A 27696-nucleotide genomic window follows, 5' to 3' on the forward strand; every position below is an offset into this window, starting at 1 on the left:
CAAGTAACTTTATTCTTAGACTTGTATAGTGCCTTTCAGTGTAGGAAAACATACCAAGATGCTTCACATGAATACTCTGTAAAACAAAGCTAGACACTAAGCCATGAAAGGGGCCAGTAGGTCAGATCATCAAAACTTTGGACAGAGGTAGGCTTTACAAGAATCAGAGGTAGAGGGTTCTAGACAGCTGTAGGTACAGCCACGAAAGTGGAGTGATTGAAATGAGGGATGTGCAAGACTGCAGATTTAGGTAAATATAGATATGATGGACAGTTGTGACTGGAGGAGATAAGAGGTAATGAAAGTTACATGCCAGGTTGTAATAGCCTCTATTTTATGCAGATGAGTCTGATTTTCTAAAATAGATACAGCATCTTAAAAAAAAAGACTGTCAGATGTCATATGATTGTCCTTGGTAGTTTGCTTCAGTCAGAAACACAGGTTGATGTATTATTTCAACCCTAATCTTAAAAGGAAACCTTTAGAATTTTACTTACCTTTCAGCAATACAGTGCATTCCTTAACTGTCTGAAAATTCAAGGTTAAAAATCACAACACCAGGTCTTTCAGGTAGTTGTGATGAAGGAGCGGCGCTCCGAAAGCTAATGCTTCCAGTTAAACTTGTTGGGCTATAACCTGGTGTTGTGATTTTTAACTTTGTACACCCCAGTCCAACACCGGCATATCCAAATCATGAATATTCAAGGCTTTTGAGAGGAAAAGATCCAGATGACTGGATGGACCCCAGTCATTTCAAACAAAATTCTACTAGCATAATTGACTTCACATTGTGGGATAATAAACCATCCAAAGTTACATTGGCAGCCATCTTAAGCCATTTGTAAAATGATTGTGTAATACACCATTGGAATTCCCCACGCTAGGTGCTATGAGGCACAATTGTGTTTTCTTTTCAAAAGAGTGGCTTTCCGAATTAGAACTGTTTTGATGAAAATGATCAGGCAATCTGGGAGTGTGGTTACCATAGAACTAGTGAGGAGCCACAAGCTGCCTCTTTCTCTTAAAACCTGTTTGACTTAGTGTATTTCCTACAAGCAACCTCCAGTCATAGCAGCGGCTGAATTTTGATTTCAATTTTGCACCCTCATCATCTTTGTAAAGTATCTATATGTAAATAAGTGGACTGATTTTGACCAAGGGTCAAAGGGTGAAAGGTATAGGGGAGATGTCAGGGGTGGGTTCTTTACCCAGAGAGTGGTGGGGGCATGGAATGTGCTGCCCGTGGGAGTGGTAGAGTCAGAGTCATTGGCGACCTTTAAGCGGCATTTGGATGGGTACATGGATGGGTGCTTAATCTAGGTTAGAAGTTCGGCACAACATCGTGGGCCGAAGGGCCTGTTCTATGTTCTATTTATACTTGGTAAAGTTTAATAAGCTTATGTTGATTTTGTTTGAAACTAAAGATTTGTTTTTAAAATTGAAAAAATTAAAGGGGGCAAAATGACCTATATTGATCATATTGTGCATATCTGGTCTGATTGATACCAGATTTGAAACAAAGATGAAAACCTTAAACTGGCTGCCTCTGCAAGCAATATATTGAATTTTGAGACATTAAGGGCGGGGTGATAGGTGACTGGCACTTAATGTGAGGTAAAATATGAAAGCAAGGTTTTGGATGACCTCCAGTTTATGGAGGTAAAATGCAAGCGAACAGTCAGTGTTGGAATTAAATCTAGAGGTTAGAAGGACATTGGTGAGGAGAACACTTAAGGGGCAATGTGGAATGAGATTAGACAATTAAGTTTTGCTTCTGAGAAATATTTCAGCATTTTGCGGTTTTAAACATAGGTAGTCTCATCTAGTGACTACAGGATTTCTGGTTTGAGAAATGGGAAAAGTAATCATGCATGTCAGGGTGCTGTACTGGAGTTTCGGGTCCATTCATATTGTTGTTTGAAAAAGGTTTACTCAGCTTTTTCTGATCTTGGAGTGCCTGATGCTGACATTGAAATTTCTCAATATTCACATTCATAAAAATTATTGCTGCTACTAAACTTTCAGTTATTAAAAAGAATTTACCAAGCATAAGCATATAGCAACAGAAAACACATGCTGTTTGAACTAATTTTTTTTTGAAAAACTCAGGCTCCTGTGCAGCTATTTCACTGAGACTTTTTGCGATGCTGGAAAATCTATGAATGGCTATAATATATCCAAAGTATGTTCAATTCAAAATGAAAAGCTTGCTTCTGCACCTCTCTCGAGCTAAGATTTACTGATTTTATTTTTTCACTTAATGCTTTTAAAATAAAGTGCTTTTTTAAACTAGTAAAGCGCAGCTGTCTGTCAAAGATATTTTTGGGTGCTTTGGCTTCAGTGAATTGCTGCCTAATCGGTTTTGCTATTTTAATTGTTCCACAATGATTGCATTCAAATCCATAAAATTCATTGATATTGCAAGCAATTCATCATTCTGAAGGTGCATCAATGTTATGTAATCTAGGGAAGTTGGCTTTATTACCTCAAACTCAGCAATTCTCTTGTGTATTATTTGAAGACTAAAGCAGAAATAAAAAGACTAACGAGACAACACATGATTGATGTTTATTTCACATTTCTGAAGACTTCTTTCTGTAGATAACAAAAGTTTTTTTTTCCCTCAAAGCTGCTCAGATTGTGTGACACTACCACTGCTAAATGGGAACAGATTCTTCCACTCAACTATGCATCCTTGAGGCACTGTGCATTCATCGTCTAATGTAATTCTGCTGCTAATATCTAAACTCTCTATTGCAAATTCCCCACTCTTATCATTGCCATTAAGCCAAAAGATCAATTCTGGCTCTTTGAAGAGTGCAGGAGGGCATGCTAAGAGCAGCACCAGGCAAACCCTAAATATGAGCTTTAGCTTGGTTTGAAGGTTTTGAGCTATAAGGAGAAGCTGAATAGGCTAGGGCTATTTTCCCTGGAGCATCAGAGGCTGAGAAATAACTATAGAGATTTATAAAATCATGAAGGGCATGGATGTGATAAATAACCATGGTTTTTTTTTAAACCAGGTAGAGTCCAAAACTGGAGGGCATAGGTTTAAGGAGAGAGGTGAAAAGAGATAAAAAGGAGCGAAGGGACAACTTTTTTTCAGAATACAGTGCAACTATGGAATGAGTTCCCAGAGCAAGTGGAGTTTGGTACAATAATACTTTAAAAGACATCTGGATGGGTACATAAGGGTTTAGAGGAATATGGGTAAAATGGCAAATGAGACCAGATTAATTTAGGATATCTGACCAGCATGCACAAGTTAGATTGAAGGACTTGTTTCTATGCTGTATGACTATGATAACAGATATGATGACTTCCATGCTAAATGGAAGATTCAACATGCAGTAGATAGCTAAGTGATTCCACAATGGGTAGATCCAATCTACACACTGCAATCCTCTCCCATGCAGTAATGAGTTATAGTGGACAATTAAACAACTAACAGATGGAGTCTCCATAAATATTCCCCACCCTCCCCAAATAGGGGAATATCTCATATCGGTGTAAAAGACAAGGCTGAAGTACGCGCATCCATGTTCACCCATTTCTGCCTTCTCTTGAAAGCCCCAGCATCACTGAAGTTGAATTTGATTCATTCCATCTGACATTAAGAATTGACTGAAGCATGGAGTTTTGCAAAGGCTGAGTCCTGGCAATAGCTTTTGAAGACTTCTGATCTAGAGCCAGTTGTGCACCAGGCCAAGCTGTTCCCAGAATAGCTACAACACTGAGTGAAGTGACATTGTGGAAAACTACCCAGGTATATCCTGTGCAGGATCAAACCTGACCAAACACTGCTATAGAGACATACAGTATGGAAACAGACCCTTCAGTCCAACCCCATGCCGACCAGCTATCCCAACCCAATCTAGTCCCACCTGCCAGCACCTGGCTCATATCCCTCCGAACCCTTCCTATTCATATACCCATCCAAATGCCTCTTAAATGTTGCAATTGTACCAGCCTCCTCCACGTCCTCTGGCAGCTCATTCCATACACGTACCCCCCTCTGCATGAAAAAGTTGCCTGTTAGGTCTCTTTTATATCTTTCCCCTCTCACCCCAAACCTATGCCCTCTAGTTCTGGATTCCCCAAACCCAGGGAAAAGAATTTGCCGATTTATCCATGCTCCTCATAATTTTGTAAACCTCTATAAGGTCACCCCTCCGCTTCCAACGCTCCAGAAAAAACAGCCCCAGCCTGTTCAGCTTCTCCCTGTAGCTCAAATCCTCCAACCCTGGCAACATCCTTGTAAATCTTTTCTGAACCCTTTCAAGATTCACAACCTCTTTCCAATAGGAAGGAGACCAGAATTGCATGCAATATTCCAACAGTGGCCTAACATGTACAGCTGCAACATGATCTCCCAACTCCTGTACTCAATACTCTGGTCAATAAAGGAAAGCATACCAATCGCTGCCTTCACTATCCTATCTACCTGCGTCTCCAGTTTCAAGGAGATATGAACCTGCACTCCAAGGTCTCTTTGTTCAGCAACACTCCCTAGGACCTTACCATGAAGTGTATAAGTCCTGCTAAGATTTGCTTTCCCAAAATGCAGCACCTTGCATTTATCTGAATTAAACTCCATCTGCCACTTCTCAGCCCATTGGCCCATCTGGTCCAGATCCTGTTGTAATCTGAGGTAACCCTCTTAGCTGTCCACGACACCTCCAATTTTGGTGTCATCTACAAACTTACTAACTGTACCTCTTATGCTCGCATCCAAATCATTGATGTAAATGACAAAAAGTAGAGGGCCCAGCACCGATCCTTGTGGCACTCCACTGGTCACAGGCCTCCAGTCTGAAAAACAACCCTCCACCACCACCCTCTGTCTTCTACCTTTTTGAGCCAGTTCTGTATCCAAATGGCTAGTTCTCCCTGTATTCCATGAAATCTCTTGATCAGCAGAGTGAAGGATGAGGTCACTAACTGTGCGGTTACGTGGTAATGACAAATGAATAACATAGTCTGTTTTACTTCCATCGGGTCTGCTTTCCTGTTGACCTCGTTGCAGTCTTTGTGCAAACGGACAAAAGGACTGAATTGCAGTGATTTTCCTTGACATCAAGGCAGTGTTTGGTGTAGAATGAAGGGGCCCTCTCAAAACTGGATTCAACACATGTTGAGAGTAGGAGAAAACTCTGCTAGTAAGAGTCATACCTTGTAGACAGGAATGTGGTTGTGCTTGTCTGAGTTCAATCATCTTGAGTTCAAGGAAATCACCTTTTTTGAGTTCCTTGAAACTCCTGGGACCAACTATCTTCAGGTGCTTCATCACCTTCCCTTGATCATAAAGTCAGAAATGGTGAGGTTTGCTGATTGGAAACAGTGCTGAAAATTGTGTAACAACAATTCAGATACTGAAACAGTCCATATGCAGCCAGATTTGGATGATATTCAGCCTAGGGCTGACAAATAGCATGTAATATTTGTTGCCCAATTGTCATTCCATGACCATCTCCAACTAGAGAGAACCTGACTGTTGCCCCTTGAGATTCAATGAAATTAAAATGCTGAGTCCTCTGCCACTAAAATCCTGGTGGTTACAATTTAAGCAGAAACTCAACTGACCTAGCCTTGTAAATATTGTGGCTACAAGAGCAGGTCAGGCTAAGAATCCTCCAGTGAGTAACCCATTACCCCTCTGCTAATGTCTGCCCACCTTGTACAAGGCACAGGTTGTGTGATGGAATACTGCCCGTTTGCCTGGGTGTGTGCAAGTCAGATGAACTTTTGTCATCTTTTCAATCGTTTAATACAGTGTTCTACAATTTATTTTCTAGCAATACAAGTGAGTGCTCTTGCAAATCCTATTTGGCAGTTTCATTTCTAAATAGATGGACCAGTTTTTCAGTAACAAAAGCATGTAATGCTGGAGGAACTCAGCAAGTCTGACAGCATCTGTGCAAAGAAAGTTGCTGTTTCTAGTTCAGTATGACATCTTCAGAATAGGAGCTTATTTCAAAGTTTCCACCAGGAGTGGCTCCTTAAAGACTAGGTGTATGGCAGGTGGTGAGGGGAAAAGCGCACTTTACTTCATCCTTACCAATCTGTTGGCTGCAGCTGCAGATCTGTTAGTAAGACTGACCACATAGTGCTTGTGGAGACAAAATCTTGGTTTCAAATTGAGATAGCCTCCATATTGTGCTGGATTATCACCATGCTGAATGGGATAGACTTCAAACAGATCTAGCAACTCGTGACTGACATCTGGCACTGTGGGACATCAACAGCAACAGAATTGTCCTCTAGTACAATCTCTATAACCTTTTGGCTCAGTATATTCCACCACTCAAACATTAGTCAAGCCAGGGGATCAGCCCAAGTTCAATGGAGAGTGCAGGAGGACATGCCAGGAGTAACACCCATGAATGTCTAAAAAAATAAGATGTCAATCCGGTAAAACTACCGAACAGGATTACTTTCATCAACAGCATAATTAGCAAGTGAGAGAGACATCAGTGATCCCACAACCATTCAATCAGATCTAAGCTCTGCAGTCCTACCATGTCCAGTCTTGAATGGTGGTGGGCAATTAAACAGTTCACTGGGGGAGGAGGCTACACAAATTTCTATCATCAATGATGCATAGTCTCGTACATCAGTGCAAAAGATGAGGCTGAAGCATTTGTAGCCATCTTCAGCTGAAGTGTTTAGTATATCTCTGCTGCCTCTAGTTGTCCTCTGCATCACAGGTACCAGTCTTCAGCTAGTTCGATTCACTTGTAGTTGAAGGCACAAGATACTGCAAAGACTGTGGTCCCGGACAACAATCTGGCAATTGTACTGAAGACTTGCAGCTTCCCTCGACAAAGACTGACCTTCCAGTACGGTTACAACACTGGCATCTAGCTGACAATGTGGAAAAATGCCCAGGTCTGTCATGTATACAAAAAGCAGGAAAAATTGAACTTAGCCAATGACCGCATCATCAGTGATGGAAGGTGCCATCAATAGTGCTGTTAAGCAGCGTGTGCTCAACAATAACCAGCTTATTGACACCCAGTCTGCATTCTGATTTGGGCCACTCCGGTCCTGACCACCTTTTACAGCCCTGGTCCAAGCATGGACAAAAAAAGCTGAATTCCAGAGGTGGGTGAGAGTAACTGCCTTGAAATCAAGGTTGCATTCAACCAAGTGTGACATCAAGGAGCCCAAGCAAAACTGGTATCAGGGGCAAACTCTCTGCTTGTTAGAGTCACCCCTGTCACACAAGAAGATGGTTTTGATTGTTGGTCAGTCATCTCTGTTCCAAAATGTGTTTCTGCAGGATTTTGTCAGGGTAGTGTCCTCAGGCCAACCATCAACTGTTTCAACATTTGACCTTGCTTCCACCATAAGTTCAGAATTGGGGATATTCATTGTTCTGAACATTGACTGCACAATTTGTAACTCCCCAGATACTGCATCAGCCAATGTTTAAATGCAATATGATCTGAACAATATCAAAGCTTGGGTTGCCAAATGGAAAGTAACATTGGCACTATTAGTGCCAGGCAACAACTATCTAATTACTACTGCCTCTTGACATTCAGTGGAGCATTCAGTGATGATCATAGCAATATCAACATTCTGGGTTACCATCGACCAGAAACTCAACTGGACCTGTCACACAGTGGCTATAAGAGCAGGTCTGAGGCTAGGAGTACTGCAGCAAGTAACTCATTGGCTCCCCTCAGGCTGGTGACCATCTACAAGGCACAAGTCGGGAGTGTGATGAAATATTCCCCACTGGCCTGGATGATTGATCCAATTACACTTCTAAGGTTAACAGTATCCAGGACAAAGCAGCTGGTTTGATTGGTATTCACTCCCTCTACCATTTGAAGCTCCATAATATGTACGAGCAATAAGATGCACTGCAGAATTTTCACCAAACTCTTTAGGCAGCATCTTTTTAAACCCATATCCGGTTTCCTCTGGAAGGACAAGGCTCCTCTCCAAGCCACTTGCCATCCTGACTTGGAAATATATTGCATTCGTTCACTGTTGCGGGGTCAAAATTCTGGCATTCCCTCCTAACTGGCATTGGGGGTCAACCAACATTGCATGGACTACAGTGGTTCACAAAAGCAGCTCAATACCACCACCTAAAGGGCAACTAGGGACAGGCAACAAATGCTGCCCAACCAGCAGTGTGCACATCCTGTGAATGAAGTTTTTAAAAAAACAAAATTCCAGCATCTGCATTTTTTTAAGTCTTTAAATTGTGTAATCCTTTCTGAACTCTTTTTTTTTTTAATCAGCATGACCCACATCCTATCGTGTGTAAACTGGTTGATGGCTGCCATCAGAAATTGTCCATATTCAAAAATGCCAGTGTAAATTCTACTTGGCATTTTCTTGTAGATACATGCAATTGTTTTGAATCAAGACTGTACTGGATTATTTTATCTTGAAACTTTTATTTGCAACCTCCCTTGTCTAGCTTTGTATAACTTTTTTCAAGAACTCCTGCAGCTTAATATCTTGTTCTCAAGTTGATGCATGAACAAATCTTTAAAGATGGCATACCAAATTGAGAAGACCATTAAAGCGCTTAAAACCTTTGGCTTCATTGGTAAAACTATGAAACATGGAAGCAAAGAGAATATGCTAAGTACATCACAACAAATTATGCTGCATAATCCTTGCAAATTGGCCTGGTTAGCTCTATGTTCCCCAATTTGAGACCCTTAGTTGACCCTAAGAGCTGATGTTGAGAAGACTTCAGAATAATAATGGATGAGAGAATAGAGGTCCCTGGCTTGATTTTTAGAGTCTGGGATCACCATGAAGGCATTTAAAGGAATGTATGATTATTGCATTAAAGATCCTAGTTTCTCCTTACTTAGTTTGTTTAAAAACTGTTTCTGATGGTAGTGGTCAGCAACTAGAGGACACAAGTTTTGTAGTAATGTGGCTAAGATATCAGGTAAATTGAGTTGTTTTTATGCAGGAAATTATGTAGAATGCTGTATGTGAAGGAGTAATGAAAGCAGGGTCAGTACTGACTATCACAAAGGATTGAATAGTTTGGGGAAAGAGTAGAAAAGTAGAGCAAATTGCATACCAAAAGATAAAATGCTGGAAAATCTCAGCAGGTCTGGCAGCATCTGTAAGGAGAAAAAAGAGCTGACATTTTGAGTCTCTCTGACCCTTGTCAAAGCTTTGACAAAGGGTCAGTGAGACTCAACTTTGCTCTTTTTTTTTCCTCTCCTTACAGATGCTGTCAGACCTGACATCTTCCAGCGTTTTCCCTTTTTGGCTTCAGATTCCAGCATCCGCAGTAGTTTGCTTTTATCCAGAGCAAATTGCATAGTTCTTTCAAAGAACAGTGTAGGAGTAAATGATGACTTGTAGTCTGGACTCTGGTCTGCTTGCTTCTCTTCATGGCTGTTGCCTGACCAGCTGTGATCTCCAGCAGTTCTTTCAGCAAAGAAGAATGGGCTGAGTGGTTCCCTATGTTGAATAACATTATGATATGAAGTAACTGCCAAAAATTGTCCAACACTCTAATGTGATATTAAATACTTTTTTTCTAAAATATATTGCATGGATTTGATACTTTCTTTTTTGCTGCAGTTGTAAAAGGAGCTGAATAACTTATTTAGGGATTCTGATGAGCAAATTTCCTGTAATTTAGTTTTTCTATCTGATACTCCACATGGTGTCTGGATGCGAAATGGTAAGGTGACACGACAGTGTGCATCCTCGGTGATCAAATTCTGGTCACTACTGTATGCAATTGTAAGTCTTTTAAATTCTTCTGTGGAAAGAATCTTGAATTCAGCTGACACTAAGTTCTTAAGCTGGACTGATTCTAAATATTTAGATTATACATTTTTAGAACACAGCCTTTGAGTATTTAGGATGTTTAAAATAAACTTAAGAATTCCAGAGTTAAGAAATTATTCTGCTATTTTTTTCCCCTGTTAATTTTGTACTCTGCTGCTTAGTACTTGTCACTTCTGTTTCAAGGACTGAGTACAGAGCTCAACATAACTAAAACCTGTTCTGCAGCCTCCCATTTCTGTCATGTACAATGAGAAGTGATTGCAATATTGGATGGTTGAACTTGGAAGCACTTCTTGCATTGTCTAGCAAGAATCTTAAAAAAATTTCTAGAACAGCTTTCAAGTCCCATCCTGTGAATGTGTAATAAAATCTGTGCTGCCATTCTGAGTAGGCCTAGAAGTGACTGCTCCCATTGTCTCTACATCATTGCTCTATTTAAATAGGCCTTTGTTTCTTCTCCTCTTTTGGCGTTGCAAAGAAACTGTCATTTCCGACAAAGGGAGTTAAATGCTTCTGACAACTATAATGGCATAATTGACTTTTTTTATTAGCATCTGAGAGTTTTAAGTTTTTATATTGTAGGTTTCTCTGCCCATGTCTTCAGACAGCACTCATGGGTTTGTTGGTTTCAAGCTTTTAAGAGACCATTATATTTAAATATGGTAGCTGATCTTTACTTTTGGATGTCCTGAAGACCATGAAATGTGGAGTTGAATTAGGCTATTTGCGTCTGCTCTGCTCTGCCATTCAATGAGGTAATGGCTGATCTGATAATCCTCTATTCCATACTCCTGTCTTTTCCTCATGACTCTTGATTTCCTTACTGATTTAAAAATATATCTTCACTTTGAATATATTTTAGTGATCCAGCCTCTACAGTTATGTGGTAAAGAAGTCTGTAGATTTACTACCCTTCTGAGGAAAGAAATTCCTTCTCTCTCTCATGCGTGTGCTGTGTACCCTTCTCATTCTCAAATTTGTAATCTTCTTCTTCTATTCTGTGATTATGCCTTCTGGTTCTAGACTTTATTACTACAAAGGGAAATAGTCCTTCCAAATCTTGTCAAGCTAAGAATTTTGAATATTTCATAAGGTTACTTCTCATTCTTCCAAGCTCCAATAAGTATACCTGCTCTACCCTCGTCAATATAATCCCTCTATCCTCTGAATCAGTTTCACGAACCTCCTCTGGATTACTTCTAATACTATGTATCCCCTTAAATAAGGAACCTGAAAATGTTCACTGTATTCCAGCAGTGGTCTGATTAGTGCCTCAGTTTTGCAATACCGCCCTATTTTTATACTCCGTTCCCTTTTAGAAATAACATTTTGGATTAGATTACTTGCAGCGTGGAAACAGGCCCTTTGTCCCAACAAGTCCACACCGACCCTCTGAAGAGCAACCCACCCAGACCCATTCCCCTACATTTACCCCTTACCTAACACTACGGGCAATTTAGCATGGCCAATTCACCTAACCTGCATATTTTTGGACTGTGGGAGGAAACCGGAGCACCTGGAGAAAACACATGCAGGTACTGGGAGAATGTGCAAACTCCACACACAGTTGCCTGAGGTGGGAATTGAACCTGGGTCTCTGGCGCTGAGGGGCAGCAGTGCTAACCACTGTGCCAACTTGCTGCCCACAGCCAAGATTCATTTGCCTAGCAAAACTGGAAGTTGTTCAAGATTCTCCGGTCTGTATAGAGAAAACACAATCACTTTGGAATCTGGCTGAGCCTCTACGGAGCTAGGAAAAGGTGATGTTTATGCTGTTGACAGTTCTTAGTAAGGAAAGAGGGAGTGGTTAGGTGGCGACAGAGGCAGTGCTCATTTGAGACCATTTGACTTGGTTGCCTTAATTTCTCTTCTCTGCTCCCCTCCACCTGTTCTAAGGTATTTCCCTCTGAACTAACTGCGAACCTTGCTCTCTGATTCAATCCTGTCTTGGGCCTGCTGCAGGCCTCTAGTGAGACTCTATGCAAGCTGGAGGAACGACCCCATCTGAGCTACTTTACGGTCTTCAGCAGGACTCCGCACTGAATTTCACAATTTGAGCATGAGTACCTCCTTTGACGATTACCCATCCCGTGCCCCAAGTAGTGTCATGAAATATGTTGTTAGCACAACCAAACCACTTTCAACTACTCCTCCGTGCCCATTATCACCGAAACAACAGTAAGCCAGGGGAGAGAAGCTGTTGTTAAGTCTCTTGTCTGCCTATCCAAACATTGACTCTACTTTCACTCCGCTGCTAGACCTGCTGAGTGTCTCCAGTAATTCCTGTTTTTGGTTTTTTGATTGAACTTGTGTACTGGCTGCCCTTGCACACAGACACTAATTCCTCTGTGCTCTAGCTTTCTGCAGCCATTCTTTATTTAAATAATATTCAGGTTTTCTATTCTTCAGGCGATAGTACACCGGGTCCCACTTTCCCACGTCATAGCCCATCTACCAAGTTTACCTGTCAAATTCTTTTGCTGACTGTCGTCATCACTACTTGCTTGACTACCCATGTTTATGTTGTACACTTTTTTTCTGCATCCAAGTCATAAATATATTGACAGCTCATTGGAAAAACAACCCTAATATTGTGCTAAAGTCTTGAGACTGGGCAGATGTGAAGATGGATTTGTGTCTATTAAACATAAAACATTACAGTGCAATACAGTCCCTTCAGCCCTCTATGCTGTGCTGACCTGTGGAAACAATCTGAAGCCCATCTATCCTACACTATTTAGTTTTAATCCATATGTTTATTCAATGAGCATTTAAATGTCCTTTTTTAAAATTGCCTACTAAATTGCAGGCAGTGCGTTCCAAACCCCTACTATTGAGTAAAGAAACTATCTCTGACATCTGTATTATATCTATCACCCCTCAATTTAAAGCTATGTCCCCTCGTGCTTCCCATCACCTTCTCAACGAACTCTAAGGTTTGTGAGGTACAACCTACCCTTCAAAACTGTTAACTATCCCTAATCAACTTATTCCTTTCCAGATGATAAATCCAATCTTTTATAATCTTTTCCAACACTTTACCCACAACCAAAGGAAGGCTCACTGGTCTATAATTACCAGGGCACTCTCTACTCTTCTCCTTGAACAAGGGGACAACATTTGCTATCCTCCAGTCTTCTGGCACTATTTCTGTAGATGATGACGACTTAAAGATCAAAGCCAGAGGTTCTGCAATCTCCCTGGTGCCTTAGAAATTCCTAGGATAAATCCCATCTTGCCCAGGAGACTTGTCTATTTTCACACTTTGCAGAATTGCTAACACCACCTCCTTGTGAACCTTAATCCCATCTAATCTAATAGCCTGTATCTCTGTATTCTCCTTGACAGCATTCTTTTTCTAGTGTGCATACAAACAAAAAAATATTCATTTTAGTGCTTTCCGTATCTCCTCTGACTCCATGCACAACTTCTCACTACCGTCCTTGATTGGTCCTAATCTTGCTGTAGTCATTATTTTATTCCTGATATAGCTATAGAAATCTTCTCAAAACTCACTAATAGCTATAGGATCAAGGAAAATCTTAAAGCTTTCTATCTGCCAATGACTTTTCATGTCCCTTCATGGATCTTCTTAGCTCACTCTCTTTAGGTCATTCCTGGCTAATCTGTAACTCAAGCACCCTAACTGAACTTTCACGACTAAGCCGTCGCCTTCCTCTGGACAAGAGATTTAACTTTAGTAAACCATGGCTCCCTCGCTCGACCAGTTCCTCCCTGTCTGACGGGTACATACTTATCAAGGATCCCCAGTAGCTGTTCCTTGAGTAAGCTCCACATTTCAATTATGCACATCTGCAGTTTCCTTCCCCATCCTGTGTATCCTAAATCTTGCCAATTTGCAAAATAATTGCCTTGCCCCCAGAAACAACTCTTGGCCTGCGTTACATACCTGTCCCTTTCCACTGCTAAAGTAAACATAACTGAATTGTGGTTACTATCACCAAAGTGCTCACCTACCTCCAAATCTAACACCTGGCCGGATTCATTACCCAGTCCCGAATCTAGTGTGGACCTGCCCCTTGTTGGCTTGTCTACATACTATGTCAGGAAACCATCCTGCTACATTGGACAAAGGCTGAACCATCTAAGGTACTCAAACTATAGTTTTTCCAGTCAATATTTGGAAAGTTATAGTCCACCATAACAGCTACCCTGTTACACTCGCTCCTGTCCAGAATTATTTTTGCTATCCTTTCCTCTGTCTCTGGAACTATTCTGAGGCCTATAGAAAACACTCAACAAGGTGACCTTTTTCCTGTTTCTAACCTCATCCCATACTACCTCAGTAGACGAGTCCTCAAATGTCTTTTCTATCACTGTAATACTGTCTTTGACTAACAATGTCACACCTCTCTCTCCTCTTTACCATGTTCTGTGGTACTTTTGGTCAACCAACAATGAACCAGTTTTGTGGTATTGTTACTGAACATTGGTGAGACAAGGAATATACATACCAGTCTGATGATTGCATTGGCTGCTATTTAACCTGCTTTCCAGCAGTCTGCTTTGGACTCTGTCTTGTAAAGTAGCAGTTTGGAATAATCAGTGTCATTCTGAACTTTGTATCTGTTTCACTTTGTAACAGTTGTCAAAAATTGGGCCACAATCAGACTTCTTTTCAGATAAAGAAATAAGTCTCCTCAACATACTTTGTTTTAGGAATACTGTATAGTTGATATCTAATGAAGAAAACATTTTCAGTAGGTGTAATTGTAGTCAATTTTTGATCTCAAGTTGACTTTGTTTCAGTTTTCCAACCTGTAGGATTTCTGTACAGAGTACCCTGATTCTCTATTATATATTTTTCACATTCTATCCCATAGTTGACATTTAAATGTCAGGAGAACGCAACGTGTTAGTTCAATGAAAGGTTTGGACTTTGGGGTCAAAAATGCTTAAACCCTGCAATTTCAGTTTTTTTTTGTTTTGAAATTAGTTATTTATTCACAGGGTGAATGTGTTGCTGGCTAGGCGAACACTTATTATCCATCCCTAACAACCTTCAAATGAAGGTGGGCCAACTTGAACGCTTGCTGTGCCACAAGGGAAGAAGTCTCAAATTTGACAGTAACAGTGAAAGAAAGGCAAAATATCTTTTGAACGGACAAAAGTAGTGGTGACTGTTTCAGGTAGGCAATTCTTTTATCTGAAACTCTTGGGGCCATCTGTGTTTCAGATTTTGGAATTTTTTTGAATGAAGGATTTAAATGACATTTTCATCGTAAAAATTACTAAATCACAGACGGACCTGTGTTTACTACAAACATTGAGACAGAATTGACAGCCAGTGCTGGGCCACGCTGCTACATGCCTGAGTGGGTGTGGAATTGAGTTAACTGTTTGCACAACAAGCAACATGGTTATTGAGGAAAAAGGTGTTTTGGATTTTGGGATTTCTTAAAGGATTGTCAACCTGTACTAACTTTTTTTATACTGAATTTTAAACTGTAATGTTTGGGTCATAAGTCACTTTTAATTGACCTTTTTTTTTCCAGTTTTCAGGACTGGGGTGATGAGGATTAAATGGGGCTGTGGTAATACTTTAGAGGCCGAGGAAGTAACTTGGTGAAATAGGTTCAAATATGATAGCAGCTTGTGACATTTTTGTTAAATTAATAAAAGTCTGACATTAAAAGTTGTCATTCAGTGACCATAAAACCATTGAAGTTTTGAAGGAGAATTGTACTGGACTTGAAATGTTGACTGTTTATCACTCCTCAGATGCTGCCAGACCTGCTGAGTTTTTCCAGTGTTCTAATGTGTTTTGTTGAGCCATCAATTATTATGAAAACCCATGTAATTCACTAACGCATACAAATTAGGAACTGATAAGTAGCTCCAACTTGGCACCTCTCGCCTAATTTTTCATTCAACATAGTCAATCTGTTTGTGCTTTTAATTTTGTATTCCAATCTGTTTGATAAAGATTATTGATGAACAAGTACTTCTGCCTTTTAAAAATATCCAGCGACCCTATCTCTTGGAGTCTTCTGAGGCAGTATTCCAAATTTGCTCAACCTTTTGAGAAGAAAAAAATCTCTTCAGCTCTGTCCTAAATGGGCAACCTCTAATTATGAAACTCTGCTCACTAGGTTTGAAATGAAGACAAAGTACTTTATAAATAGTCAGTCTGACATCATAGAACATAGAACATAGAACATAGAACATAGAACATAGAACATAGAACATAGAACATAGAACATAGAACATAGAACATAGAACATAGAACATAGAACATAGAACATAGAACATAGAACATAGAACATAGAACATAGAACATAGAACATAGAACATAGAACATAGAACATAGAACATAGAACATAGAACATAGAACATAGAACATAGAAGCACAGAAGCACAGAAGAGGCCCTTCGGCCCACGATGTTGTGCCGAACTTCTATCCTAGATTAAGCACCCATCCATGTACCTATCCAAATGCCGCTTAAAGGTCGCCAATGAATCTGACTCTACCACTCCCTCGGGCAGCGCATTCCATGCCCCCACCACTCTCTGGGTAAAGAACCCACCCCTGACATCTCCCCTATACCTTCCACCCTTCACCTTAAATTTATGTCCCCTTGTAACACTCTGTTGTACCCGGGGAAAAAGTTTCTGACTGTCTACTCTATCTATTCCTCTGATCATCTTATAAACCTCTATCAAGTCACCCCTCATCCTTCGCCGTTCCAACGAGAAAAGGCCGAGAACTCTCAACCTATCCTCGTACGACCTACTCTCCATTCCAGGCAACATCCTGGTAAATCTTCTCTGCACCCTCTCCAAAGCTTCCACATCTTTCCTAAAGTGAGGCGACCAGAACTGCACACAGTACTCCAAATGTGGCCTAACCAAAGTCCTGTACAGCTGCAACATCACCTCACGACTCTTGAATTCAATCCCTCTGCTAATGAACGATAATACTCCATAGGCCTTCTTACAAACTCTATCCACCTGAGTGGCAACCTTCAAAGATCTATGTACATAGACCCCAAGATCCCTCTGTTCCTCCACCTGACCAAGAACCCTACCATTAACCCTGTATTCCGCATTCTTATTTGTTCTTCCAAAATGGACAACCTCACACTTGGCAGGGTTGAACTCCATCTGCCACTCCTCAGCCCAGCTCTGCATCATATCTAAGTCCCTCTGCAGCTGACAACAGCCCTCCTCACTGTCCACAACTCCACCTATCTTTGTATCATCTGCAAATTTACTGACCCACCCTTCGACTCCCTCATCTAAGTCATTAATAAAAATTACAAACAGCAGAGGACCCAGAACTGATCCCTGCGGAACTCCACTTGTAACTGGACTCCATGCTGAATATTTACCATCTACCACCACTCTCTGACTTCGACCGGTTAGCCAGTTTTCTATCCAATTGGCCAAATTTCCCTCTATCCCATGCCTCCTGACTTTCCGCATAAGCCTACCATGGGGAACCTTATCAAATGCCTTACTAAAATCCATGTACACTACATCCACTGCTCTACCCTCATCCACATGCTTGGTCACCTCCTCGAAGAATTCAATAAGACTTGTAAGGCAAGACCTACCCTTCACAAATCCGTGCTGGCTGTCCCTAATCAAGCAGTGTCTTTCCAGATACTCGTAAATCCTATCCCTCAGTACCCTTTCCATTACTTTGCCTACCACAGAAGTAAGACTAACTGGCCTGTAATTCCCGGGGTTATCCCTATTCCCTTTTTTGAACAGGGGCACAACATTCGCTACTCTCCAGTCCCCTGGTACCACCCCAGTTGCCAGTGAAGATGAGAAGATCATTGCCAACGGTACTGCAATTTCCTCTCTTGCTTCCCATAATCTATTAGCAAGAAACAGACTTAGTGTCATCGAGAGAAACAGCATGGAAACAGACCATTGGTCCAACTCATCTTTGCCAACCAGATATCCTAAATTAATCTAGTATCATTTGCCAGCATTTAGCCCATATTACTCTTAAACCCTTCCTATTCATCGACCCATCCAGATGCCTTTTAAATGTCATAATTGTACCAGCCTCCTCCACTTCCTCTGGCAGCTCATTCTGTTTGTGCAACACACTGTGAAAAAGTTGCCCCTTAGCTCCCTTTCAAATCATAGAATCCCTACAATGTTGAGAGGCCATTTAAGCCAACCAATTCAAACTGACCCTCCAAAGACCAACCCACCCAGACCCATTACCCTACACTATTACTCTACATTTATCCCTGATTTAATGCACCTGGCCTACACACCATGCTATAGGCAATTCAGCATGGCCAGTTTGCCTAACCTGCACATCTTTGGGTTGTGGGAGGAAACTGGCATAGACACCTCCAATTTTTCGTGTCATCTGTAAACCTATTAACCATACCTCCTGTGTTCACAAACAAATCTTTCATATAAAAAATTATAAAGCAGTGGACCCAGCACTGTTGTCTTGTTCTGCATCGGTTATGACAATTTTTTTTTTTTTAAAAACTGTGATTCACAAGAGAAATACAAACATCTACCATCCTTATCCAGTCTAGTCTATGCATGAGTCCAGATTTACAGTAATGTGGTTCACTTTCAATTGCCCTCTGAGTGACCTAGTAAGCCACTCGCTTCGAGCTATTGTGATAGGCAGCAAATGCTTGGTATTTTTTTAACTGCATTGGTGTTAACCATTGCCAAAGATCCCTTGCACATGACATAATGGTGTCAGTGTGTGTACTCTAAATGAGACCTTGACGTTTGTCCAACTAAACCTATTCAAATATGAATTGTTTTTTTTTAAAATGCATTTATAAAAGGTTGTAGACGTAAACTAGCATTTCATAATCTACTCTACCATGGGAAACTGAAGCAGAGTATGAGGAAGTTGGCAGGATAGATTGACAATAGATTTTGGAATAGAATGGTAAGTGCTCCAAGCACAAAACAATGAAGTGAAAAAGGATGAACTTGGAAGTACAAGCTCTGATGTTTACCATCTGGATATAATTTCTAAACAAAAGTAGAACTTCTATTTTGTCTGCTATTGGAAGTGTTACTGTAATCAGTGTACAGTCTGTTATGAAAAGCAACTTGATGTCTTTTCACTTCCCAGGAAAGATTATAGTGCTACTTCTAAATTCTGTTCTCATTAACCATGGTCTTGATTATCCCCCACAACGTCTGGAGTTCGGGGTACATTGTGTTCGCAAAACCAAACCCATTCATCAGATCAGATTTAAATGAGTAATTACATTCTCAGTGTACAGACAATTTCTTATATACAAGATACAGTTGATATCTTCAAATCACAGCTATCAGCAGAGCCTTAACTGACAGTTTTCATTATTGGTCATTGGGGCCTCTTTTTTCAAAGTTTACTGAATTTGAGATTTGCTGTCCATGCATGCCACTGTCCTTTCTTAGAATCTTAGTCTAGCAATTTCATGTAATCAATGTGCTTGTTCACGGAGTTTCTAACAAATCTTTTTTATTATTTGCAAGCATACGTTAAGCGTTACAACTCAATGTCAGTTCTATATTGTGCCGCCTTCCAGAAAGCTTGTCAAATTTGCAAAATTTAAATTTTAAAATTTTTTTTTAGTGCTTTAGATGAGCACTGATCTGCGTTAAGATGTAAATTACTGCATTTGATCTGCTACTTGACATGGCCCCTTTAGTCAACACTTGAAAACAGCATCTTTTGTAGTTTATGAATTATCTTTTTTTGGCCCCTCTTATAATACACAAGAGCAATGGTTCATGAAATGGCCTAGTACCACCTTTTTTTTTACAGGTGTTCAGGATGGGAAAGAAGTGCAGCCTTGTCAGCATAAATTACGTCCTTGGAACAAAGACTAAAAATCTTCCAATTTTCTACTTTGAATTGGAGAAATAGTCACTGTGGCCTCAGTCGGCTAGCGTAGCCAAGGGCAGACCATGGTGGTGATAAACCCCATTTCTAAAATACAATCAGTGAGGATTAAATAAGCAGAGATACAACTGAAGAAAAGTGTGTTTTAGTCTGAAATGCAATGTGTGTGTAGTGTTTTTTTTTACGTTTTTTTTAAATTGACTTGTCTTACTAATTGGAGAGGTCAATAGTTAGATGTGCTGCAAAAGTAAGCTAAAGGCAATTTCATTAAAAATGATTAGTCTGATCCAGGATTCTTGGACATTGAATAAACCTGAGAAAATTGATGTTGAATTCCATATTGCCAATTTATTATAATATTTTATTACATTCTGTTCTATTGCACAATTTTGGCTTGCAATCTTTCGATTTGCAATGTGTTTGTTGTAAGTTCAGTACAGTGTTGAATAATTTGCTTTGCGTGTGTGAACTTAAGGCCAATCACATGGGTAGACTTTGCTCCCAAAGTATTGACTTGTTCTGTAAAGTTTTGTTTGTTCTTCATGTGGAAGATGAAAAATGAACAGATGAAAAGTGCTGAACAGGGGTTGTTAAAACTGAATAACTGTTTCCATGTTAATTATCAAATATTTCTTGGAACATTTTTTCCAGAAACCAGTTACTCGAATGCCTGTATTTTACTTACTCGCATCAAAATAAATATTTTATTTCAAACAAAGGAATGAGTAAACTAATATGCCAGAATTAATGAGTCTTTAAAGTATGAAGTATTGGAGAAATCTAACAATATAATGTATTTAAGAAGTCTGTTACTGCAAGAAAGGTTATTTGCCAATTGTTTTTACCAATATACACAGTAGATTTACTCGTGCTTTGGCCTTGTTGTGTTGATTTTATATTGTGTTCTGCATTGACTGTGCCTTGCTTTAACAGGATCAGTCTTGGGAAAGCGGTTATGGCGAGGTCTGTCTCCCTTTTTCTTCCCCACCCCCCCAAACTTAACAGGGCTGCCGCCTTGTGGAGCAGTGACAGTATCTTGCTCCTGGATCAGGAGACCAGAGTTCAAGTCTGTAATTGGTTAACTGTAACCCTAGTACTGGTCCATGTGGCACTGCGTTAGTTATAAATTGCTACTTTGAAAAGATCCACAATGCCCCAACCCTGTATCATCATAGTTCTCTGTATGTTAATATTCTACCTCCAACACCATAGGCTCTTATCTTAAGTAGCCTAATGTTTGATACCTTATCAAAACTCCTTTTAAAAATGGGTGACTGCTTTGTAGAGCACTCCATTCTGACTGCAAGAATGACTGGCTCCCCCCATTTCTTGCCTTTTCAATGCACTGCCGCACTTATCATAGCATGTCTGTCCTAGTAAGCTGGAGGAACAGCATCTCTTTCCAGTTAACCTGAAGGCTATAAGTGCTTATGAATTGTCCTCCATTTTTAACTACCTCCAACCACTCCCTTTTCAGTTTGCTCTGGGGTGCAGTTATCATTTGTATTACTTCGTCCTCTCCTTCCCCCACTCCCATCCCTCTTTCCATATTATCTTTCTTCCAGCCTCCTTTACTTCCAAAGAAGAGCCATTTTGGAATCGGTTAACTTTTTTTTTGCTTTACAGATGCTACAAGACCTGAGTTTCTTGAATATTTCTGCTGTTTGGCATTGTGCTCTGAGCTTTTCACTCTTTGCCAAGCTAATTTTTTTTCCCAAGCCAGTAAAGTGACCAGATAGGAGCTTGTACTAGCTGGAACAAACTTGTTTATACACAAGTCAGTGATGCTGCATTAATTATTTTTTGAGAATCAAGATTTGTTTGATCAAGATTTCATGCAGCATTTGTATTGTGAAGTTCTCCAGTCATCTTTTGAAATGTTGGTCATGTTCATGCCTTTCACCACTTTTAATACAACCTGTTAGCAGGTGCACTTGCAGGAATGAAGGGCTCCTGCCTGAAACGTCAATTTTCCTGCTGCCCGGATGCTGCCGGACCTGTGCTTTTCCAGCACCACTTTAATCTTGACTCCAGTCTCAGCATCTACAGTCCTCACTTTCACCTTGTACAGGACTTTGGTTAGGCCATAACAGGAATACTGTATGTAGTTCTGTTCATCGAACTATAGGAAGGCAGTGGTGTAGAGGAGATTTACCAGGGTATTGCCTGGAATGGAGCAGTTTCTCTATAAAGAGGTTGGATAAGCTTGGATGAGAAGCCAAGACGCTTCAGAGTGGGGGTCTGATTTTAAGGTATTGAAGATTGAGGAGCATGGACAGAATGGTTAGAAGCAGCTGGTCCCCTCAGGTGTAGGGTCAAAAACAAGGGACCATAACTTTAAAGTGAAACTTTAAACTTCAAAAGATTCAGAGGGGATTCAGGAAAAACACTTTTTTTTTCACCAAGATGCTGGTCGGAATATGGGTTGCTCTGCCTGGGAGGGTAGTAGGGGCAGGAAACCTCACAGCCTTCAACCCATCCAAGTAGTTTTAGAAATGTCATGACATTCAAGGGTCTGGTGCTGGAATATAGAGCTCATGTAGATTGAGCAGTTTTCGTCAGTGCAGACTCAATGAGCTAAAGGATGATGACTTCTGTATTGTATGATGCTATCTCTCCTACAACATTTTTGATTGAATCGATCTCTGCCATAGGAAGGATGTTGTGAAATTTGAAAGGGTTCTGAAAAGACTTACAAAGAGGTGGCCAGGATGGGAGGGTTTGAGCTATAGGGAGAGGCTGAATAAGTTGTGGCTGTTTTCCCTGGAGCGTCAAAAGCTGAGAAGTGACCTTTTGGAATAATGTTTTTTCCCCAAGGATGGGGGAGCGTGCAGGTTTAAGGTGAGGGGGAGGATTCAAAAGGGACCTAAGGAGCAATGTTTTCATTCAGAGGGTGGTGCTTGTATGGAATGAGCTACCAGAAAAAAATGGTGGAGGTTGGTACCATTACAGCATTTTAAAAGGCATCTGCATGGGTATATGAATAGGAAGGGTTTAGAGGGGTTTGGGCTAAATGCAGGCATATGGCACTAGATTAACTTTAGGATATCTGGTCTGCATGGACAAGTTGAATAGAAGGGGTATGGGTCCATGCTGTACATCTGTGATTCTAATGTATTGCTGCTTAAGATGTTTAATCATAATGTGACCTTACAGTATATGTCACAATGGAAAGATGTGCATCACATATGCTGTGTTAACTGCTGCTCGTTGGATGTTGCCTGAACTGCTGTGCTCTTCCAGCACCACTAATCCAGAATTTGGTTTCCAGCATCTGCAGTTATTGTTTTTACCTTGCTGCCTTAACCATCCTATTAACCTTCAGGGATCTGTGGATAAGCAACTCTATCCTCCTATCTATTTACCATTAGTTCTGTCCTAATTTGAGATCCTTTGTTAAATATTTAAAATGGTTTTTCTACTTTTCAGTCTGCCCTGCAATCTTGATGTTTTCACAAGCATGCAACCCCATTTCAAGCAGTGGTTTTCCTAATGGTAGTAGAGATGGGAATGAAAGATTCATTTATTTTAATATTGTTCACCTAATTGTTTCTGTGGCCATGAAGTTAAAGATGTCAGTGTGGGCTTTTCAAATGTTTAACTTTTACAAAAAGAATAAAACTTGCAAATTTACCAAACAAAACTTTCTTGAAGTAAACCTCACGAGTTTCCACCACTCAATTTAATTGTTCATTACTTGAAGAGTCAAAACTTGGCAGTTTGAAGTGCACTGAGACTGTTGGAATTTAATTTTGGAGCTGGACTGCTTCTTTCCTTTTTATTCCTTCATACTGTTGTTTTGTTCAGTAATGTAAACATGCATTGTTTGTGTTCTAAATGAAAGAGCTTACAGGGATTTGTGAATGCATCACAGGTGGCTTTGCTGAGATTTCTATATGGTTTGTTGTGTTGCTCGTAGGCATCTGTCAGGAAGAAGATTTGAAACATTGCAGCTGAGAAAGATTCTGAATTTTTTTTGGCGAGGCCAGTTACGCAAGTTGATTACCACATAGTTAGTATTCGTGAGACCCTTTTGTCTTTTTTTTGGAGTGAATCCATTAACTCGCCACCATATAGCAAAAGCATACCAGGCTTGAAACATTAACTCTGTCTCCACAGATGCTTCCAGACTTGCTGAGTTTTTCCAACACTTTTTTTTTGCCATAAGTTTTTTTTTAATTTTGATGTCTCTTCCATTTAAGAAGAAATGGCCCCTTTTTAATCCTAGGAATATTATTTCTCATTTTCGGTCTTTATTTCAGTCTGCACTAACTGAGACTGCTCTGACCACTTATCAACTACTACAATACATAAATATTAAACAGTGGCGAAAGTTGTTGCACTGTGGGGTCTATAAAATACTTGTTTCAGGACAAAGTGAAGTATGTAGATTGTTTTCTTTTTATTCTGATAGTTTTAGAACTTCGTACAATCTGCCTACTGCCTGAAGTGCAATTACACTAGTGAAAGCTGTTTGGTTGCATCATTTCAAGACCTGGCCATTGTGGCAGAGCAGATAGCAACATCCTTGAAGGATAGGAGCTGAAGTTCTACCTGAGAAAATTCGTTCAAGAGGAGCAAATAAATATAGTACTCTAAGGAAGAAGTGATTTTAAAAAAAACACTCTTTTTCACCCAGAAAATAGTGACTAGTTGTTAACCTCCTTGTAATGGAAGTTTGTAAATGTTTAAAACATCTGTTGCAACATCTTTATTAAAACTTGTTACATGGAAAGCTGTATGTTAAATGAGTTTCTGGAATTTACTGGAAAAAGAGCATGTCTGTCGTCTTTTCAGTATGAGACAAAACTGCAGATGGTAGAGTTCCAAGTAGACCAGCAGAAGACTGGAAGAGCACAAGAAGGGTTATACCCAAAGTGTCAGACTTCTCCATCTCCCTGATGTTGCCTGACTTGCTGTGCTCTTCCAGCCTCTTCTTGTCTGTTATTTCTGTACATGTGAAATGAATTTAATCCCAAGCTTCATCTGATTTAATCAATTATCTTGTCCTTTTTACAACTAGTTGGGCAGAGTAAAATGAAAAGTGATGTCTGTGAAATCATTACACTGTAATCAAAGCTTTACAATTTTCTTTGAAGTGTGCTGGGGAAGAAAAACGAGTTGACAGTCGCACGATTTATGTTGGCCATCATCCAACTCCTGAGATAGAAGCATTTCTTCCTCAGAATTTCTGTGACAACAGGATAGTTTCATCAAAGGTAGGCCTGTTTCTAACTTTCCTCATGTTTAAACACTACACAGAATAAAAATATCACTAAGCCTGGAATATATAAAGTTTTTGTTTCATACTTTAATGCATATGCATTAGACTTGAGATGAAGGGATGTTGGCAGAAATGGTATGCTTTGACATGGTTTTCTTTTTAAATGTGTAACTTCATTTGTATCTAAGTGACTGGAAGAAAATAAACCTGAGTGGTCTGCAAACTAATTTTTATGTAGTTTGCAAATCACAAGATTACATGATTACAAATCACTTCATGGTTATTGGGAAAGGAGAGCATTTCTAAGGGGATGAGAGGAGCTCTCATGAGAGAAGGCAATTAGGAGGCAAATTGGGCAGACAGATGGATTTTGCAGAGGACACACACCAGGTAAATGGCAGAGCCAGGATGGGTTTGTTAGACTAGTTTGCAGAGTTGAGAGAACAGATGATCTGTTTAAGAATATCAAGAGGGTAGGTTAAGTGGGCCTTGCCTACAGAGGGATTTCAGCACAACCATAATCTGATGGATCAATTTAAGTGTGGCCTGGCAAGAACAGGGAAGAGGACCCAGGGTCATGGTATTCTGAATAACTGACAATTTAGGATGCTGATAACATTATTTAAGAAAAGAGACCTTAAGCTGAGTGGGCAGTAGCAGACAGATTAGATTGAATCGATCTCTCTGCCATAGGAAGGATGTTGGTGATAGATTGGATGTGCAGCTTTTTTCACATTTCTCAGGATATGGAAATATTGCACTTTTCAGGCAAAAGCAAAGGTGTTAATGATGATCAAGGCTATAGCACTTGAATCATTGCAAGAACTAATGATAAAACTAAATTGGATGAAATTATGAATTTGAGTCTTTTTTAGTCAGTGCAATAGTATCAAAATTGATTGATTATTAATCAAATCTTGAAAACTAGACATCTTTGTAGCATAAAAGCTGGTATTAGTTGTAACATGACTTTCTTGCTTCAACATAATGTATTTTCCAAATTAGCAAATATGCAAGCACTGCAGAGACATCCATAACCCAGTATAGTTAGTGTTAAGTTATACTTTTTGGGTCTATTCAGGGACTTTGTTTATACTTCATGGTAGTCCCCTAGTGGTGGTTTCTCTTTAAGCACTTTCAAATATGAGAAATCTTGACCAATTCAATCATTGCTGCTTCTTTGCATCATTCTTTTATTTTTGTCCCCAGAAGTGGTGTTGAATGTCTCATGTGTACACATAAATACTTATTATCTTTTGTAATCTTAGAATGAAATACAGGTGCACCATCCTTTTATCTGAAATACTCAGGACCAGCTGGTTTTCGGAATTCAGAATTTTTTGAATTTCAGAATAAGACAGTGTGGTGGAATTATTTTTAAAATCTTACCGAAGAACAGACTGAGAAGTGAGTAAAATGGACCTTGAGACAGAATTGAGGTCTGTCAGTGCTGGAACTCATGCTTTCCTTTCTCCACCGCCCCACCCCCCCCCCCCCCCCCCCCCCCCCAACCCCACGTTACATCTGAGTGATACACATCGGGTGGGTGTGGACTTGAGTTAACTGTTTGCACGCCAAAAGAAAAAAATTTCACAAACCTTTGGAGCTTTTTGGATTTCAGATAAAAAGTTGTCTACCCATACGTGGCATTTTTTAAAAAAAAAATTCAAAAGTGATACTTTTTTTGTGCGGCATTATTTCTTTATTGCTTTGGTTCAAAGCACTTCAAAGGGAGATTTTAAAACTCATTCTACCAGAGCAGCAGCAGCTTTATAGGCTAAGAATAGATCTGTCCAAATTACTGGATTCTGTAGAATTGTAGTACTCCACATTTTGTCCCAGTCCAAAATCTAATTTTGGAGGAAGTTCACAGCTAATTCCCAGGAAAATGGTATGAAGTTGACTTGAGTTCAGCTACTGGTCCTGTCTACACGTTTTTAAGAATTGTGTTGGTGGCACATGGAGGGGGAGGGGGGGGGGGGGGGGGGGGGGGGCGGGTGGGCAGTTGAATCCCTTATTAATGATTTTGATTTTTTTGGGTATTGAAGACAGTGGGTTTGGTTAACCCATACACTGTACACAAGGGCATTTTTATTATGTTAATAGCACTTCATGTAATCTTGGTTCATTTTTTCCATTGGACCTTTTAAACCATATTTCTTATGTGAAGTTGTTTTAATTTTTATGTTGAGCTGGTTAAAGCAAACCTTTGACCACAGAATATTGATGAATTAATATTGTATTGTATCTACTTGGATAAAATCCAATGGAAAGCAACATTTTGGTGCTTGCTTTAGCAGTATCTATTGAAATAAGATTGATACACAGTACATTAATAACTGACTATTACATCAGGGTTGTGTGTATTTCTTTTGAAGTATTTCATATTACATGAGATCACTGAAGTGAAGTATATTGTTATGGCTCTTAGTAAACTGTACTGGAAACTAGAGTTTAAAATTTCACCATTCGTGTCTGATCTCGCTATCTTTGCGATAGCAACTAACTGCTAAGGTAATAAACTCATGTTTAAATTGTCTTTCCTAATCTTTAAAACTTCATCCAAGTTATACTCAATAGTTATGACATCTGGCAGCAAACATTAATTTATCCATTGAAAATGTATTAAAATATAAATTATAATCTACCATTTAAGGTTAGCATTAAAATGACCTATTGGAGGAGTGTGTGTAGCTTGTAGGAATGGTAGAATGTGAGTATTTAAAATGAAGGGATTCATTATGAAACATTTTTCCCCTCTGGTAGAGAAGTCTTATAATTTAATGCTAAGCAGTTACCAGCAAACTTCAAAGACATAGATTTTACTTTT

The 27696-nt window shown here is 39.8% G+C and overlaps 1 protein-coding gene across 7 annotated transcripts in view; it reads left to right on the forward strand.

The window, feature by feature from the left end:
- The window catches only part of atp11c (ATPase phospholipid transporting 11C), a 163991-nt gene that overhangs the window by 12895 nt on the left and 123400 nt on the right, over positions 1-27696 (forward strand). For 6 of the 7 annotated variants that reach the window (XM_072595610.1, XM_072595607.1, XM_072595608.1 and 3 more), the window contains exon 2: positions 24742-24861. In XM_072595610.1, the coding sequence (XP_072451711.1) occupies positions 24742-24861 (120 nt within the window). Of the gene's footprint in view, positions 1-18619; positions 18695-24741; positions 24862-27696 lie in introns of those variants that run through there. The other variant, XM_072595611.1, reaches the window with a different exon arrangement.

Source organism: Chiloscyllium punctatum, chromosome 25, assembly GCF_047496795.1.
Source record: "Chiloscyllium punctatum isolate Juve2018m chromosome 25, sChiPun1.3, whole genome shotgun sequence".
NCBI classification, from domain to species: domain Eukaryota; kingdom Metazoa; phylum Chordata; class Chondrichthyes; order Orectolobiformes; family Hemiscylliidae; genus Chiloscyllium; species Chiloscyllium punctatum.